This window comes from Phoca vitulina, unplaced genomic scaffold (genome assembly GCF_004348235.1).
Source record: "Phoca vitulina isolate PV1807 unplaced genomic scaffold, GSC_HSeal_1.0 scaffold8, whole genome shotgun sequence".
NCBI classification, from domain to species: Eukaryota; Metazoa; Chordata; class Mammalia; order Carnivora; family Phocidae; genus Phoca; species Phoca vitulina.
This window is the reverse complement of record NW_022589711.1, coordinates 41,532,159-41,550,701: the sequence shown is the minus strand read 5'-3', so window position 1 is coordinate 41,550,701 and position 18,543 is coordinate 41,532,159. Positions and strand designations below refer to the sequence as shown.

At 44.7% G+C, this 18,543-nt stretch overlaps 1 protein-coding gene across 3 annotated transcripts in view; it reads right to left on the bottom strand.

The window, feature by feature from the left end:
• Window positions 1-447: 447 nt before the first annotated feature.
• The window catches only part of UPK1B (uroplakin 1B), a 34,904-nt gene continuing 16,808 nt past the window's right edge, over window positions 448-18,543 (bottom strand). Inside the window, exons 3-8 of one of the 3 annotated variants that reach the window (XM_032406607.1) lie at window positions 17,721-17,921; window positions 15,151-15,225; window positions 14,344-14,466; window positions 11,475-11,654; window positions 6,871-6,954; window positions 448-3,112 (exon numbers count right to left, since the gene is read on the bottom strand). In XM_032406607.1, the coding sequence (XP_032262498.1) occupies window positions 3,062-3,112; window positions 6,871-6,954; window positions 11,475-11,654; window positions 14,344-14,466; window positions 15,151-15,225; window positions 17,721-17,921 (714 nt within the window). In that variant the 3' untranslated portion in view covers window positions 448-3,061. Of the gene's footprint in view, window positions 3,113-6,689; window positions 6,955-11,474; window positions 11,655-14,343; window positions 14,467-15,150; window positions 15,226-17,720; window positions 17,922-18,543 lie in introns of those variants that run through there. The other 2 variants (XM_032406608.1, XM_032406606.1) reach the window with 2 other exon arrangements.

The following is an 18,543-nucleotide window of genomic DNA, read 5'->3' as shown; positions in this document are numbered from 1 at the left end:
AATTGGAGCAGTTTCTGTGTATTCCAGCTCATGTAGGAAAAAAGTTTTGGGCTTACAAACCCGAGTATTAAGCTGGCTTTCTTCTTTCTTTCTCTTTCTTTTCTTTTCTTTTCTTTCTTTCTTCTTTCTTTCTTTCTTTCTTTCTTTCTTTCTTTCTTTCTTTTTTTCTCTTTCTTTCTTTCTTTTTTTCTTTCTTCTTTCTTCTTTCTCTCTCTCTCTCTCTCTCTCTCTTTTTCTTTCTTTCTTTCAAGATTTATGTGTTTATTTTTAGGGGTGGAGAGGGAGAGAGAGAATCCCGAGCAGACTCCCCTCCCCAACTGAGCCCAGAGGGGCCTCAATCCCAGGACCCCAAGATCACCGCCCAAGCTGAAACCAAGAGCCAGTTGCCTAACTGAGCCACCCAGGTGCCCCTGAGCAGTAGGCTTTCTAACATTCCCCGTACACAGCCCACCAGGAGCCTGAGTGGCCACCTGGGAGGAATCAGCCAACCAAGAGACCATGATGACCCATCTGGCATTGCAACCAAGTAAAACCTACCCCAGAGTTAGCCTGACTCATTTTTGGTGTTAGGTAGTAATTGTTCTTTGTGCACCTGATAAGCAGGCCCATGGTCTGTTGGAGAAGTGGCATTTTCTCAGGATGGTTTTGTCTGGGTGGATCTTGAGCCCAGCAACCTGCCAGCTCCCAAGAGCCAGATGCCCCTGCTCTCCTTCCATTCCCTGGCCTAGTGGGGCTGGAGGTGGCTTTGGTGAGGCTGGACCTGGGCCGCACCCTGAATGGTGGTTTGAGTCCCACTGTGAGGCCCACTTCCAGTCCCAGAAGCCAGAAGGAAGAAGGGGGAAGGCTGGGCTTTCATGGAAGGTGGAGAGGGATGGAAGCAGGAACTAGGCAGAGTGGGAATTGCTCTGAGGTTAAACTGAAGAGCTCTGGAGCAGAAAGCACAGGGGTTCTGAATGGCCTGACTCTCTGCAGAGGAGTCCTCAGGCCTGGGTTTGTCTCAGCTGAAAGGTATGTCCTCCTCAAGTGTTGGTGGCCTGGACATAATGGGTACCTGAGTTCAGGGCTTTATTTGGTTTTGGGGATAACAAAAACCTGTCCATATTTATAGTGGAATTTGCACCTTCTCTGAAGATGAGGCTGAGGCTCCACTAGGAATCTAGGTGGAGAGGGAACAAGGGGCACTGACTAAAGGCCTGTGTTCTTTCTAGGTACTTCTTGGTAGGGAAGGCAGGAGGTAAGATTTAGAGAGCAGCAGGAGGGCCATCTTGCCCCACAATAGCGCTTCCTGCTCCCACTGCTGCCTTGGATTCCACTAACCAGAGATCAATTTAGTTATCAATGAAAAATCCACAGGGAAGATTAAGAGAGTGGAAACTAGTTGTCCCTCACCCCTTAGTATGAATTAGTCTGCACAAAGCCTTTCCCTTAACCTAGCTGAGATCAAATCACAAGGAGAATGGAATTTTGTGGGTAGACAGAGTCTTGGGGCATGCACAAAGCCCTAGAGGGGAAGTCAGAAGTGGATCTGGGGCAGACTTAGCTCAGCCGGCAGAGAGCATGAGGTACTGGAAAACCCGGTTAGCAATGGAAGAAAAAGGCATCAGAACACATGGGAGGCATTTCAAAGTCTGCTTCCCTCTCTTTCTTTCTTCTAAAAGACCATGGAGAGAACCTTCTCAGCTAAGTGCAGGTGTCATTTATCCTGACACCCGAAGCACTCTCCGGGAGACACAAGGTGAGGCACGGGTGGGGCAAGCTGGTTGGGAGTCAGGACAGGAGCCTTTGCCCCCCTGTGCTGGGAATTAGGGATCAGGCTGCTGTCCCAGCTTTACCAGCAAGTGTGCCCCCACCCCACTCCTCCCTTGTCCCTCCCAACCCCGGGGCTCAGCCTAACTCACCAGGGCACCAGGGTGTGGGATTGGGGCACTCCTTGTGACTCCTTGTGACTGAATTGGCTGTGAGTAGGACCCTGAAGAAAACCTACATTTCCTTCATAGGGGACATAGTTCACAGCTGGAAGTTCGAGATGCTTCCATTGCAGGAGGAAAAGGATTGAAGAGCCAGAGCTCCATCACCACTACTGGTTAAGTGCAGCAGGAGTGAAAAGTAAAAGTAAATTTAGAAATTCCAACCATCTAACTGTACAGCAAGGTTACAGGGCATCCGGCAGGAAACCTCGCCCAGTTGCATTTTCCATCTCCTAAACGGTAATTCCCATGAGCCTAGAAGGCTCTTCTGTTGGAACACTCATTTTGTTACACTTGTATGTGACCAGTTACGCCACTGGTAAAAACAAAAGAAAATGAACATATTTAAAAGCCCTCTTTATTTATGAGACTTAGACAAATACTGAATTATAAGAATTTCTTTCAGGACCACAAATGGAAACATAGTTCAGAAGAGAAATATTTTGACAGTAAAAGAAATTAATGGGAGAACTGAGCTTACTACACGCATGTCACCCTGCCATGTCTGAGAGGAAGTTTCAACCACTGTTAACTCAAGTTTGGGCATTGTCCTGGAGAATAAAAGGGTCCTAAGGTGGCATTAAGGGAATCGTTTGAGTCTGTGTAATTGAGAGCCACCATAGAACAAGGGCCAAAGATCTCTCTCAGCAACCTTTTCCTCAGTTCTCTCACCTGGGCAAGACTGAGAAGAAGGAAAGCCTTTGCAAGTCTCTTTTAGAAAGCAGTGAGAAATACACGCAACCTTGCTGTCCAAATACAGACTTGGCTTGCTGTGGTAACATGTTCTTGCGGAAATCTTTATGCCCCCAAACTAAAAATAAGCAGGGATGGAAGTAGTTATCGACTTCCTTAAGTCTCCCTTTCCTACTGGCTGTAAGAATGTTGCAGAACCCTAGACCAGGCTGAAAACACTAGTGAGAATAATTTTGAGAGGCTGAGAGCCCAGCAAACACCACAGCAACTGACTTGGCAGTCTGAGCAGGAAGGCACAGGGCCCCCGCGGGGCGCAGATGTGGGCTCTACTAGGAGAGCTCGCTTGCAGCACCGGGTCCAGAGTCACTGGAGGAAGGTGGTGTGGTGGTGACACTTTGTTCTTAATATTCAATTCTGCTCCAGTAGAACATGGTACCCAGGAGAACCCAAAACTAGAATACAAAGGAAGAAAACAAAAATAAGGAATTGTTTTAGAAACAACTCATACTTGGGGGGAAAAGGATGTTAGGTTCACTCAGGCTTAGATGATGCTGAATTTTTAAGAGTAATCTTGCCTTAAGAAACCTCATGGGGCAGAGCTAACTATCCTGCCACTCAGCGATAGCGTCTCCGTTCCCCCTTTCCTGCACCAGTCTGACCTAGACTTCCCTGTCCGCTGGGGTTGCACCTCTCACGTCTGTGCTAAAGCAGCCCCCTGGGGAAATTCTTTCTTCTTCCCATCAGGGCTAATGACCTTCCAGTGGATTCCTATTTCTTGTATGTACCAATTGGAGGTACAAGTTTCTTGCTTTCTAGCATTGAATCTCTCCTCCCACCAACCCCCTCTTTTCCCAGAAATGCTGGGAAACTGTGACCTGAAACGGCTGCCCCTGAAGAATGCTACAGAACTCAAGGTTTTTGACTCGGGCGAGGGGTGAGAATTTCTGGGTTCTGGTTCTGTTGCAGCTCTACCACTCCTCCCTGCATCTGGAAGGTAATGGTAATATTCTTCACCTACCCCAGAGTCAGATGATGGAATGAGAAAGAAATACTATGACCACTAATGTCTGGTGTTTATTGACAACTTACTATACATCAGACACTGTTCTCAGTGCTACACATACAACCCCAGTGAATGCTTCCAGAACTCTATGAAGAGACCAAGGACACAGAGAAGGTAAGGTACTTACCCAAGGAGACTGGCTCCCTACCTAGCTACTATTGTGGGGATTTAATGCTAAAAGTATTGGATATAATGTCTTGTCCATAGCAGGCCTTCAATACATTTAGTTCCTTTCACTTCCCTCTTTTGAATTTCAGGGGGACTTACTAGATTCAGAGTCCATTTGTTGCTTGAGGAAATGTCAAGAGTTTCAACTGGTCTGGAGTTCTAAGATCGTTTGGAGCCTTTAACATTATCCCACAGTTCCTGCTAGCATTGCACGAACAGAAACTTCACTGTTACCATTTTCCATTCATTCAACAAACTATCAAGCACCTGCTACGTGCTCTGCTAGGCCCTGGGGATACAGAGGGCAGCTGGTTCCCAGGCTTTTGGCAGAGACAAATACATTGTAGCGGAGTGACGGTGACACGACAGAGGTGTGTGTGGGGTGTCGTGGGACTTCCTGAGGGTGGGTGAGCGTGAACTCTCAGAGGAGTTCACTTTCCCTTCCTGCTTCACTCAGCTTCTCACCCTGAACCCAGCATTGCCTAAAGTGTGGTGCACAAACACCCAAGGGACCCTTGTGGGTGGGCCTGATGTCAAGACCATTTGCATAATAATATTAAGACTTTATTTGCCCTTTTCGCTGTTTTCCACATTTGCACTGATGGTGCAAAAGCTGGAGAAGGTAAAAATGCCGGCATCTTAGCAAGATTCGAGGTAGAGGCATTGAACTGTGTTAGGAGTCAGTGTATTCTTCACTGCTATGTACTTGCAATTAAAAAAAAAAAGGCACTTTAAGAGATTTAGAGTTTTAGAATTTTGAGATTGTTTTTGATGAAACAGTAAGAATGGCTAGTTTTATTAAATGTTTGCCTTTGAATATACATCTTTTTTTTTTTGGAAAGATTTATTTATTGAGGCATCTGGGTGGCTCGGTTGGTTAAGCGTCTACCTTTGACTCAGGTCTTGTTCCCGGGGTCCTGGGATCGAGCCCCGCATCGGGCTCCCTGCTCAGAGGGGAGTCTGCTTCTCCCTCTGCCCCTCTCCCCCCTTGTGTTCTTTTGTTCTTCTCTCAAAGAAAGAAATAAAATATTTTTTTTTAAAAAAGATTTATTTATTTGAGAGACAGTTCACGTGCGCTCCTGCACAGGAGTGGGGTGGGGAGCCCAACATGGGGGGCTCGATCTCAAGACCCTAAGATCACACGACCTGAGCGGAGATCAAGAGTGGGCACTTAACCAACTGAGCCACCCAGGCGCCCCTGAATATACATCTTTTTAATATTCTTGCAACAGAGAGTATGCGTAAAGTAGTTTTGTTGCATACTGAAATCTGATGGTTGCCTTAAGGAAAAGCACTTGTGTGATTGTTTGATTGTATACTGAACTAGCCACTTTTTAAAAAGATTTTATTTATTTATTTGAGAGAGAGTAAGAACACGAGCTGGGGTGGGGGGGCTGTGGTTAGAAGCAGTGGGAGAGGGAGAAGCAGACTCCCCACTGAGCAGGGAGACCGATGCGGGGCTCGATCCCAGGACCCTGGAAACATGACCTGAGCCGAAGGCAGCCGCTTAATGAGTGAGCCACCCAGGCGCCCCTGAACTAGCCATTTTTTCATGAAACATGATTTTTACTTGAAAAAATGATTAATAGACAAGCTACAGTTATTCAGATTGGATGTTTGGCAGACATTTTCTCAAAAATTTACAAAGTGAGCCTGTCTCTTCGAGGAAAACAACTGGCAGTATTGTTGCCAGTGATAAATTTGGGTGCTCAAGCAAAAATCAGGCCACTTGTTTCTGTCATGGTGGGTTGATAGCATCCCCACAATAAAGGTCCTTTCCAATGTGGCAATAGCAACGAATGTGATTTCTTGGTATTGAGTAAAGAATTCAGCCAACATGTGGAAGATCAGCATAACTCAGTGAACCAGTATTTTCCCAAATGACCAATGCATGATGTCATAGAATCATGAATGGGTAAAAGATTTATGCAAATTGTAAGACAAACCGATGTAAATGTATTTTAATATAATAGAGTCTGAAAAGTTTGTTGACATAGTTTTAGATTCCACATTGCAACTAACCTTTAAGAAACTGCTCGTTGTCAAGTTCTGTGTAGTACCAAAGAAGAATATTCACAATTATCTTTAGATAAGGCTATCAAAACATTCCTGGTTTTTTTCAGCTACCTATCAGCGTGAGGGTGGATCTTCTTCAAATCCTTCAACCTAAGCAACATACTCTAACAGATTAAGTGAAGAAGCAAATATGAGGACCCAGCTGTCTTCTGTTAAAACCAGACACTGAAGATACTTTTAAAAATGTAAAACAAAGCTACTTTTCTATTTTTTGTTTTGGAAAATAGTCACTTTTTCCACAAAAATATATTGTTAATGCTAACATGTAATTAGTTTATTATTGTTATTTCAAAAGAATTAATAAGTATTTTTTTTTTTTAATTCTGGGTTAATTTCCCATAGGGTAAATATAAATGGATATAGCCGCCATAAATAAAAGCTTGTTGGAGTCCTCAATAATTTTTGAGAGTGTAAAGGGGTTCTGAAACCAAAAGTTTAGAATTGCTTCCCCAATATAATGGCTCTTAATCCTGACAGCAAATCAGAATCATATGGAAAAAAAATTTTTTTTTAATGCCTGGGTCCTTGATCCACTGAATCAGAATCTCAGAGGTTAGGGCCCAGGCATATTTTTTTTTCTCCAAGCTTCCCCAGGAAGTGGTATCTAACCACTTAGATTTCTTTGGTATCTAACTATAATGAATTAATGAGATCCAGAGGGCTGGAGCAGCAGACAAATGCTCCCCCATCAGCTAGGGGAACCGGCTAGTAGGGCACATCCCTTCCCCTGGAGGGGATATAAACGCCCCACCTGCCAACCGAATCCACTGTCCTTGGCCTGGTGCCCGCAGCTTCCTGACTAGCCCTCAGGTCTGAGGTTTTGTTTCCAGACTGTCTAGTGTGGTTGGGTTAACCAGGGGCAATCTCAAGTTCTCTCCTTATCAAGTGCAGGGAAATACTCACAGTCCAGCAGAGAATGGCAAATCCAAACCAGGCCACCCCCCAGGCGTGTCGGTTCATCGGTCCAGAGATGAGCTCATAGCATCCCTGGAGGAGCAGGTGATTCCACGTGGGTGTGAGAGGAACCAGAAAAGAAGATGTAAGGGATGGGCGGGATAGCGGATTTCCACTTGGATCAATACTATTTCAAAGTCTAGGTTAACATAACCAGGTTATTTCCACATCCCCTGGAGAGCTGGGTATTAATGGGGCTTTGCTGAGGGAATAGAAATAGTCCTGTTCAACAACTATTCTAAATCACATTATTTTGTGTCTTTACCACTCAGTCTAACAAAGGTGCTGCTATTTTAGGCTAACATTTTTTCGTATTGAATACATGGGCAGTGTATTCTTTTTTTTCTAGTTGTAGTATAAAGTACAATATAAAGTAGTCTTAATAAAATTTGAGTATTTTTTCTCTCCTTAGAGATTTTTTTGGTGATTTTTTTTTTTTTTTGAGGGCAGAGGTACCTTTTGATTCGTTTGTTCTTAAATAAAAGTGCTTCTGATCTATAAAAATCAAAGGGATTTTTTAACCATTAAAGGAACCCCTATTTCATGCTGTCTAAATTCTCATTCGCTATCATATTTTAACATATCTTTATTGGATTCTAGTGACACCTTGAGAAGCCATGGTGTGCGTGCAAGCGTTTCATTTTTTATTAATCAAATCATTCATTCATGCATGCCATAATCCAGTGAGTTTTTATATGCAGCACACTCTGTTCCAGTCACCATGAAAAGTGCATGGAGTTAGAGCTGCCCTCTGAGTGTCCTGTGCTAAAGCGCCGGGAGAAGTCTAGGGAATGCAATAGCCAGGTGGTTCCAGGGACCACTGAGGTCCAGAGGGAAATGTCCTCAAAAGGCTGACCTTGAAGTTTAGACCCTGCCCAGTGGCTATAGGTGAACACTAGAGGTTTCATCTTTCTGACCCTGCTCGAGGCCCTTGTTAACCCACTTACACACCCTGACTTTGCTAAGCCTTTATTTCCCTCCCATTTACTCTTCTCTATCTATGTTATAGGCATCTCCATTCACCTATGTGCTCAAGTAAAAAATTTTGAAATTATCTTTAACTGTTCTTCTCTTATCCAACATCAAATACTTAAACAAAACCTTTTGGGTCTACTTTAAAAATATATCTCAAATCCAAACACTTATTACTTCCTGCTACCATCTTGGTCCACTATGGTCTCACTCCAGAATTACTACAACAACCTCTTAACTGGTCTCCCTGGGGCCTGAGTCCACTGTGGGCACCCTACTTATCTTTATACAGTGCCAGAGGGATGCTTGTAAAACATAAATCAGATCACTTCAAATCCCTGCTCAAAAGAAATGGCTTTCTACCACCCTTAAAATGAAATTCGGAGTCTTCCCAGTGACCTATGGGGCCCTGTCTGACGTGGCTCTGCTTCTCTCTATGAGCCCAGCATCCTCTACCAGAGGCTGTTTCCCTGTAAAGCTAATGAACTTAAGCTTCGGGGCTGCTTATGTACAAGACCATTTCAAGGCCCTGTACCTAATTTTGTATGCATATTTTTAATCGTTTTTCCTAAGGAGGGGATCCTTCCATGCAGAGTCAAGCCCTACGAAATCTAAATCATCCTTGCCTTCTACTCTTCCTTCACTCATTCTGGCCTTGCCATGCTGATGTCCTTGATGTTCCTCTAAAAAGCTAAGAATGCTCCCACTTCAGGGCCTTTGCACCTGCTGCTTCCTTTGCTTAGAACTCTCTTCTCCAATCTTCTTTAAGTGAGTGTCTCATTTCCTCACTTAATTCAGAACTCTGTGCAAGTATTATCCCAATGAAGCCTTCCTTGACCACCATAGAGAAAAACACTCTTTCCCCTGTCATTCCCTATATACTCACCCTGCTTTACTTCTGTTCATGGCATTTATCACTACCTGGAATTTATCATGTATTTGTTTGGTGTCTCTCTCCCATACTACAATACGAGTACGAGGGCAGGGATCTTATTGTGCTCATTGCTGAATCTCTGCAACCCAGCCCAAGTGCCTGGCACAAAATAGGCACCTAATAAACATTGATAGAATGAATGGAGCCCGATACGAAGTAATGATTACAACAGTATCATCTATGACACAGTAACTCACAAACACCCCTGTATCCCTTACTCACGGATCCTCATGCCAATCTTGGGAGGGGGTCGTTTGTCCTAATATGTACCCATAGAACCCACTTACATCAGGTGCCAGGCGCTGGGCTGGGCATTCAGCAGTGACAAGACAGACATGGGCATTGTTCTCATGGAACTCACAGACAAAAGCCCCAGTTTTTCCACCTCTTCTAATTTAGTTCCTTCTCATGGTGGGGTTTTTTTGTTTTGTGTTGTTTTGTTTTGTTTTGTTTTCTCATTGTAGTGGTGCTTCCCTTGATCTTCAGTTCTGTGATAATGTTCCTGAGGTATAATGATCAGAATTTGCCCGTAGCATTTCTGGGGCCGATGGACCACGTGTAAGAATACATATATCTGCATCTGACATGCTATGTGAAATTCTGTTTTCTTCTATTTCCCCACATTTATGAGGACATCCCTAATTTTGTTAGCCTTCATTTATGCAATGTAGATTTTGAAAAGCTGCAATATGGATATGAAAAAGAGAGTCATTCCCCTCTTCAGTCACTCACCCACCAACCATTTCTCAGTGCCTGCTCTGAGCTAGGCAATATGTGAAGTACTGAAGATGCAGAATTGAGTAATGCCTGGTCCTCGAGGAGACTCAGAAAAAAATAGATTTGTGAGCAAATACTTACAATATGACTCAAGGCAGCAACTGCAATAATAGAAGTAAAGTATAGGAAGTACTGGGTGGCATATTTTACTTGGTAGAAAGGGATTGCTGTCGGAGAAGTAGCAGGACCTGTAACTCAGAAAGAATGGTGGTGTGTGCGAATCTGGGGGACTGGGAGAGGGAGAGGCGGAAAGGTGTCGAGGGTGAAGAATGAGTGAGATTGAGAGAGTAGGAGCACAGAGAGCTGGGGACAGAGAGAGGAGTTTCAGGTGTAGAAAGAACTTTGGCAGGGGAGTAGGGCTACATGATGGTAAGTTTGTAGTTGTGGTGTGGCTAGCGGGTAGAGGAGGTAGAAATGTTAAGGACAGGTGAGGCCAAGGAACCTCAAGGGAGGAGGTGGGAAGGGTTGTCAGGACTCACAGGGAGGTCCCTTGCTACTAGACACATTACATGTCCTAGGGAGATCAGCTGATTATCTCAGGGCAAATACCTTTTTCTGTCCCTTTTACAGAGATGATACAGTTTATACACAATCCAATCCAATCAAGATACGTTTGTGTGGGCCCGTGCCAGGGTTGAAATGCTGAAAGCATTTATTATTCCTGAGAGTGATCATTATACTGCATATTGTGATTATAAGGAATACATTTAATTTTTAGAGCAGTCTGAAAGTAACTGGTTAAAATGACACCAAAACAACATTGCCAAAAAGCTAAATAAGGGTTGCTTTGAAGGACTCTGAAAAATAATCTGCATCACTCCCATGCCCTTTTCTGGATGAATGCAACCGATCCTAGTCCAGGCACCCTTCCAGGTATGGCATGATGATCAGCTGTTTGGTGTCCTTCATTTTGAAAGAGCGCTTTGTATTATTTACTCCCAGACTAAAGGAGTCTGACATTTCTCAATATTTAATGAACTGGCACACAACCAGCTTCCCTCAAAGTGGTAACTCGCAAAGCGGTAGAAGCATTTCGGAGGCTGACTACAAGTATAGGAGAATTCTCCTCAGGCTTTTTGGGAATATTTCCAAGTTCTTTCTTGGCTTACAGTCTGGGCTCTGGAGCCAGGTTGCTTGGGTTTGAATCCTGACTCAACCAATTACTAGCTGAGGGACCTTGAACAAGGTACTTCTTACACCTCTATGTCTCAGTTCCTCGTCCATAAGATAAGAATCATACTGGCACCTACCTTTGAGCCCTAAATGAGTTAATATATGTATGGCACTTGGAACGGTATCTGGCTTTAGTAAGTACTCAATAAATGCTAGTTTTCAGGATCATTATATCATTCTAATCAGGCTGGAAACACTTTCTCAAAAACCATCTGTATGTAAACTGCCTTCTACCCAAATCATCAACTTAATATTCTATTAAGACCATCCTATATTACCACTGAATAATGAAGGTGGTTATATAATTGCTGCATTTACTGTCAGCACTTGCCACTGCTTTGGCACTAGCAAAACACCCTTTTTGTACATACCCCTTCCAATTTACAGTTTGCAAAAACAGAATAAATCTTTGTTTAATGGAAATAGTTTTTGAAATACCAAGCCTATATTCTATTGTACAAATAGTTTGCATTTAAGCAAAGTTGGACTTTGCTATTGCAATTCTCATGTTCTGTTGATTTTATTAAAAGGTAGATTTCCCCAGAACAGCCCTAGATTAGCATCTGCATTTTACTGACAGAGAAGGAAATCGTTGACATAAGGTTTAGGGAAAAAGGATGCAGAATTCTTCATGAGAGATTATTCCCTAATCAGTATTTCCCTCATAAAGAGCAGGTATTGGACAGAGAGGACTCACCTGCTTGTGATAGTAACCAGGCACTCCTAGTTTGCAGGCCTCTAGGTTGAGAGGTTCTTTAAGATTGTTCACCACACAGCACTGGCGAGGCCAGGGATAGTCGGCATCATTATTCTCAGTCCGGAAGGCAGACGTATATTTCTGCCAGTCTGATGGACCATTTACACCACAGCAATGGTCCTGCCAGCAGAGGAGAGATACAAAATTCTCTTCCATGCTCCTTGCTAGAGCCATGAATGTAGCAACTGAGATTTTGTGGAGAAAGAAGATATGGAAAGTATACCGTATCTTACGTTTACCAGAATTCCCCAAATGAGAGCTGAGGGTATCGATAACCTACATTTTAGAGCTTACAAAATACTTCAGCATTTGTTACTCTATTAGCCACTAATGAGCTCTGTAGCCTCTGATGAGTTCAACTCCCTACTATGCCTCATTTTCCTTCACTGTAAAATATGGCCTTGTTTCCTTCACGCCGTCCATGGTCCTCAGAGTTCCCGTGAGGATTAAACGAGCTAATGTGCCCGACCTGTCTAGTGCGCTGCCTCGCCCATAGTAAACCCTTAATTATTATTATTATTTTTTAAAGACTTTATTTATTTGAGAGAGAGAGTGAGAGAAAGTGAGAGAGAGAGAGAGAACATGAGCGGGGTGAGGGGCAGAGGGAGAAGCAGACTCCCCGCTGAACAGGGAGTCCGATGTGGGGCTCGATCCCAGGATCCTGGGATCATGACCTGAGCCGAAGGCAGACGATTAACCGACTGAGCCACCCAGGTGCCCCGGTAAACCCTTAATTATTATTAATACTAATATCTTGATACAGCAATGTGAGGGAGGTATGATTATTCTCCTATGACATATGAGCAAATTGAGAGTCAGAAAATTAAAATTTTTAGTAGTGACGAAGTGATGAGTAATTCTTCTTATTTTACATTTCTGTACTTTTAACATTTTCTAGAGTAAACTGGAAAAAAATAACCCAAACCTAGTGGCACACAGCTCTGCCCCTACATAAGAGAGGAAGATCAAGGAACACATAGCTAATATCCTCACACTCTGGATAGAGTAGAGGATAGAGGATAAAACATATTTCATATCGCTTTCCTTCCTTTGTAGAAATTCTGCTAAAATGTTTCAAGGGAAGAAATTAAAACTATAGACCCGGGCGCCTGGGTGGCTCAGTTGGTTAAGCGACTGCCTTCGGCTCAGGTCATGATCCTGGAGTCCCGGGATCAAGTCCCGCATCGGGCTCCCTGCTCAGCAGGGAGTCTGCTTCTCCCTCTGACCCTTCTCCCTCTCATGCTGTCTCTCATTCTCTCTCTCGCAAATAAATAAAATCTTAAAAAAAATAAAAATAAAATAAATAAAACTATAGACCCCCCTCAACTTTCAGAATGAATTACTTTCAAACAAACTTGATGGTAAATCAGCTGTCTTTTATTTGAGAGAGAGAGAAGGAGAGAGAGCACAAGCAGGGTGAGGGGCAGAGGGAGAAGCAGATTCCCTGCCGTGGAGGGAGCCCAACACGGGGCTCGATCCCAGGACCCTGGGATCATGACCTGAGCTGAAGGCAGATGCTTAACCGACTGAGCCACCCAGGCGCCCCAAATTAGCTGTCTTTAAAGCATATCCTATTTTGTCACTGGATTATGGAAAATACCTTGTGAAGGAAAATAATTATCCTATATTTTGATCTGAGCCTTTTTGGGGGAAAATGGTTAAGTTCAGACTGGGTTTTTAAAAGTTGGTAAGAAGATTTTTCAGATGTGTGGCCATTTGCATTTTCATCTGAAGAGCTTAGTTCTTGCTAAGAGAGTGGAAAAAGTGGAAAAAAACATGACCTATAGTCAGAAGAGTGACAGAAAGTAAAAAAGTGGCCAGTGAATTGGAGGTCCTAATGGGGTAAAAAGAATGGTTGGAATGGGAATATTTAGATAAATGAAGGAAGTGCTAGAGGATAGAGGGTAAAGAGACATCAAGAAGGGGGCCGAGGCTAAGGGAGTTGGCTGATGATGCACTGTGAGCCAGTGGAGGGGGAGGGAGGCAGGGGGCAGTGTGAGAGTTGGGTCAGATTAGGGCTTACGTAGGGATAGACTTTCACATACACAAGGCAATGTAGGGGTAATAGTGGATATTCTGAAAGACTTGGATTTTTGATGATATTTAAGGTAAACTTGCATATAAGGTATGATGGCCAGTTACAGACAAGTGGGCAATCAAGTCAGGTCATAGCCCATGGTCCTTGGCAGGACTAGCCCGTCGGTACTAAATAAGCAAAATAGGCAATATTTGCCACTTGAGTTCACTGTGATGTGGAGGAAGCAAACTTGTTCTTTCAGTGTAAGTGATGCTTGAGTTCTAAGAGTCAGTGTGTGTGATTGATCTCAATTTCTTACCAATGTCATTATCCCTCAATGGAAATTAATCAACGTCATGGCTCAGAAATAAAATATAGATTTACGGGTTCCATTGAGTGATGTGCACACAAGAGGAATAGATAAGAAGAATAAATGAACTTGCCTATGTCCAGTCTCTTTTTCTTTTCTTTTTTCCTTTTTTTTTTTGAGAGAGAGAGAGAAAGCCTCTGTGAGCAGGCGTGGGGCAGAGGGAGAGGGAGAGAGAGAATTTTAAGCAGGCTCCATGCCCAGCCCGATGCAGGGCTCTATCTCACGACCTTGAGATCACGACCTGAGCTGAAAGCAAGAGTCAGACACCTAACCAACTAACCCACCCGGGCATCCCAGTCCAGTCTCTTTTTGAATGAAACCATCCTAGAGGCCGTGGTCCCCACTCTTTGACTTCAGTCCCATCCATACCTTCACTCCTGGATACTGGTTTAGGCACAGAATGCCAAAACTGCAGGCATTACCTGGAGCATGAGTCTGTCCCAGGTCTTGGTGACTCCATTATTTTTCCATTGGTCATCATTGTTTGGAGGGCTATTGTTTTGGTACCTCTCTAGCATCTGCTTCAGGAAGAGGTTGGGTGTGAGCTACGGTGGGAGGAGACAACAAAAGGAGAGTTAGCATGCTCATCCCCAAGGAAGCAAAATGATTTGCTCAGCAAATTTGCTAGGGGCACTCAACATCGTCTCCTGGAGTAAAACTTTGCAGAGGCCACGAGAAGGGGTGGGGTGGGTGTGAGGCTGGATGGCTGAAGTCCCCATGAAGGGAGAAGACACCCCCCACCCCCATCTTCAAAGAAATCGCAGTGAGACCAGGTGGGCAGGCATTTTAGGGTGGCTTAGGCTAGGAAGTGGAGAAAAGGAGAGAAAGCAGGATGCTGAATTGAGAGGAAATCTTAGATGTGGTGGATTATTGATCAGCCTACGGGAGGGCCGGTGGCCACGGCCTAGTGTGAAGAGCATAGCAGTATTAGCTTGGGCCCCAGGAGTTGCTCGGCCTGGACTCAGGATTCTCCTCTTTCACTTACCAGCTGTGTAAACTTGGACAAGTTACTTCACCTTTTTAAATCTCATTTCTTTATCTATAAAGTGACCATTGTGATAATACATATAAAGTTATGAGGATTAAGTAAACTTGTATATTTAATATTAATGCACATATTGGAGTGCCTCGTACAGAGTAAGGGCTTAATACATGTCAGCTATTGTATTGTTACGATGATAAGACTCCTATGGTCATTTTCGCTCTGTGCTTTTTGTGATTGTACTCACAAAGTCTCGTTGTGTTGCTGCCGTGATACAAGATGCCACTTCAAAGCCATATACTATAAACATCAGAATGAAATACTGGAAGGGAAACAAATGGGGAAAAAAGGAATTACATTTATCTCCAAAAAAGAGAGAATTAAAAAAATAATTGTCATATTCTTTCAGCATATTCATCTAAGTAAAACCATCTAATCATTAATGAAGTTATTCAACAAACCCTCATTGATCAGCTGTTTAGAGCAAGACTTGGTGCTAGGTGCTAATCAGCTCAATTCCCTCCTTAGCCCCAGAGAACAAATGACTACTGAATACAGAGCTTTCTCAGCCCAGTACCCTACATTTCTATTTTAACTGAGCAAAACAAACACAAGAGAATGAACTGATGTGTGCATGCATGCGTGTGCATGCGTGTGCACGCGTGTCTGTGCGTGTGTTTATTCATTCAATGGCTGGAGAGAGAGTCTTGGGGGATCAGACACTGTATAGAGCTTTATAAATCCCCTCTCGGTGAGAGAAATTTTCTTTATGGGTTATTGAAACTTTAGAATTACAGAGGTCAGAAGAAGATGAACCGGATTGTGTTTAACATCCATCGTCCATCCTGACAAGGGTCCAGTCTCACCAGAAAGGAGCGGGCAGCCTCCAGGTACACAGCCCTTCGCCGGCACTCTTCTCTTAGCCCCCAGCCCTGCAGGTATGGGTCAGGCGAGCGGAACACACCTCACTGTGTGTTGCCCTTGTGTGTCTGTGTGTTCCCGCTCGCACATGGGCACACACACTTTCGCACGATGCCTCCCCACCACACTGCCTCTATTTATGACTGAGAAATATCTGAACAGCAAGTTGCCTCTGAATCTGGGATGGGAACTATTTGCGAGGGTCTGTCTTCGCTTTCCTCAGTCTTGCATGTTTGCTTTGGGTCCCTGCGTTCTTCTAGGGAAGGGGCGCTGCAGTCAGTGTAGGTGGGGGAAGGCAAGGAAAACTGTGCTCTCTCCCTGGGCAGGGTCGGCTCTCTGAGCAGGACCCTGGGCTGCCCTAACGACTCAGCTACTGCTCACAGAAGGGCTTTGGCTGGGGAGTCAGTAGCAGGAGCACCGTCAGAGGCCTCATAAAATTTGCTGCCTTGTTTTTTGTCAAGAGCTTTGGTGGTTGGGGGCACCTGGCTGGCTCAGTCCATAGAGCATGCGACTCTTGATCTCGGGGTTGTGAGTTCGAGCCCCACATTGGGTGTAGAAATTACTTAAAAATAAAATCCTTAAAAGGAAAGAAAAAAAAAGAGCGTTGATGGTTCTTCTTAAAGGGGCTCGGAAACCCCTTAAAGACACTCCAGAAAGGAGGCCTGGGGTACAGGGGTTTTCTCCATCAGCCCCTGAGAAGGTGCCTTGCTCCTTCCCTTTGCAGGACATGGTGAAGAATGTTCCCTCCTGGCTGCGTCAGGCACACGTGGCTGGCCCAAAATGAGACCAGGATGCAGGTGAAACTTGTCTCTGGGGACACCTGCCCCTCCTCTCCCTTTCCCTGCATTCTTTTCTCCACCTGAAGAAGTGGGTGCTTTTGCCCTGGAACCAACTCATGCTAAAGGAATCAGAGAATGTAAATGTTCTGCATTCTCTGGGTGCCGGGACAATGTTTAGATCGCAGGAAAAGTAAACCAACAAGCATCTTAAGTTGCTGGGCTTGTTCCATAAAGATGTAACTCAGGTCCTGCAGCATTTGGGTAGAAGAGTTATTTTAGGGTGGGGAGTGGGGGTGGGACGCCATCACCGTGTGAGAAACAATTGTCCTAAGCATGGGGGCAGAGAATAGAGGTCTAGGTCCGATACCAAGGGTTCTTAGCTCTGCTGGTTGCAAGTCTGCTTCCATCTACAAAGGCAGGGCGTGACCTAGCGGTCTGTGGCTCAGGACAGAAGCCTCTCTGTGCGTGCATGGTGTTCAAGATCCACAGGCACGTGGGAGCTGAAGCTGTCCTCTATCCTCTCTAGTGCTGTGCATCAAGGTTTTCTAGGGTCCCTGAAGAATAGAATGAATGCAAAATATGGGAAATGCAGGTCTTTATACAAAATCATCGGCCTTGAGCTCAAAAATGTCAGAAAAAGATCATGTTTTCTCTTAAAAATTCGTGCATATTTTGTATTTTATATCCTCAAATGTCAACGACTGATTAATATTAAAATAATGCTTTAGACTACTTATTGTCAAGAGAACAAAATCTAATGATCATGTTCTCACTCTGTCTCTTCTTTGGCCTGTGTAGCTCCTGGCTGAACCTGCTGGAGGTGTGCAGACACCAGGTAGAGAAGCACAGAGCTGGAGAGTGCTCCAGGGTCACCCCCAGGTTTCTCCCCTGTGGGTTCTCTATACTGGAATCTTCTGGACTTGCAATAGTGGAGGACATCCTTGCCCCCACATGGACAAGCTTCACTGCAGGGAGAGTCTCAGCCTCCTTGTCACTCCTCCCCTGGCTCTCTGCTCCCACCTACCCCACTACAAGCCAAATCACTGTGCTCAGGGAGGAAGAAACAGTCCATCGAAATTGATCCAGGAGGCAACTATGGAGAGTTTTAAGGTCTCACCGCCAGAAGAATTTTCCTGTTGGATTTCATGATGCCTACAATGCCTAGAACGGACAGGCAGAAGAGGCAGATGCCGACAAACATTCCAATCCAGGCTGCCCCATAGATGTCATCATTGTCAGTGGCTTCAAGCAGCGCGTAGAGGCTGTGCTGGTCGGATACGAAGAAGATGCACTCTGCGGTCAGGGCGACGCCACACATCTGGGGGAGAGGGCGTTCTATCAGGCCGGTGGTCAGGAGAGCAGCATTGGGAAAGGGATGCAGAACAGTGGGGAGGGGGCTATGAGAGAGACTCACTCCGTCCCTGCATAGGCTCAAAGCCATGGACTTAAACTCATTACCAGGAAATCAAACAGCTCCTTCCATTCTATTAATAAGTTGTACGCTTCCTCCCGCACGTCACTCTGTCTTATTGCTATTTGGGAAAAGACCCAGGCAATTTTAGACCATCTAGAGTCGTTGGGGCATGAACCACTCAACAATATCTTCTTGTAGGGAGATAACCTCCCAGCCCCACTTCCACTGCCCTCTGCCCAAATTCCTGGATTATAATATTTGAACTAGTCCTGGTCATACTCATCAGTGCCAGAGAACCAAGGAACCTTGGTGGTTATCTTTCCCACACTCTGCATTTTATAGACGAGGGCTCTTGGCCTTGAAAGCCGATGACTTGTCCAGAGTACAGTTGGTGGTGGGGCTGAGCCTAGAGCCAGCGATCCTGACTCTCGAGCCCACACAGCTTGGACTCCAAGCCACTCTGACTTTCCCGGCACTGGCCTCCGTGTGATAAGGACATGTAAATGCAAACATCTGTCCCCAACAG